At 46.8% G+C, this 390-nt stretch overlaps 1 protein-coding gene across 1 annotated transcript in view; it reads left to right on the forward strand.

Annotated features, from left to right (window-relative positions):
* The window catches only part of LOC122327519 (E3 ubiquitin-protein ligase HECW1-like), a 12,748-nt gene that overhangs the window by 3,889 nt on the left and 8,469 nt on the right, over nucleotides 1-390 (forward strand). The window contains exon 7 of the mRNA XM_043222945.1: nucleotides 168-252. Coding sequence (XP_043078880.1) covers nucleotides 168-252 — 85 coding nt within the window. The remainder of the gene's footprint in view (nucleotides 1-167; nucleotides 253-390) is intronic.

The raw sequence follows: 390 nt of genomic DNA on the forward strand, positions 1-390 counted from the left end.
CACACACACACACACACACACACACACTCACACACACACTCACACACACACACACACACACTCGCACACACACACTCACACACACTCACACACACACACACTCACACACGCACACTCACACACACACACACACTCCGGGGTGTGACTGCACTGTTGTTGTGTCTCAGGCGTCAGAGGTGTCCCGCAGCAGAGGAGCGTCTCTGGTCAGCAGAGCGGTCAGGAGTCAGTATCAGCCTGATTCAGTGCCTCTAGGTCAGTCACCTAAACCTACAGAACCACAGTGACATTAAACTGACAAGAAACATTCAAATAAACGCTGTTCTTTTGAACTTTTTATTCATCTGTGAATCCTAAAAAATAAAATGCANAATCAGAAATGTTTGTTGATCA

The sequence above is a fragment of the Puntigrus tetrazona genome, chromosome 2 (genome assembly GCF_018831695.1).
Source record: "Puntigrus tetrazona isolate hp1 chromosome 2, ASM1883169v1, whole genome shotgun sequence".
In the NCBI taxonomy this organism is placed as follows: Eukaryota; Metazoa; Chordata; class Actinopteri; order Cypriniformes; family Cyprinidae; genus Puntigrus; species Puntigrus tetrazona.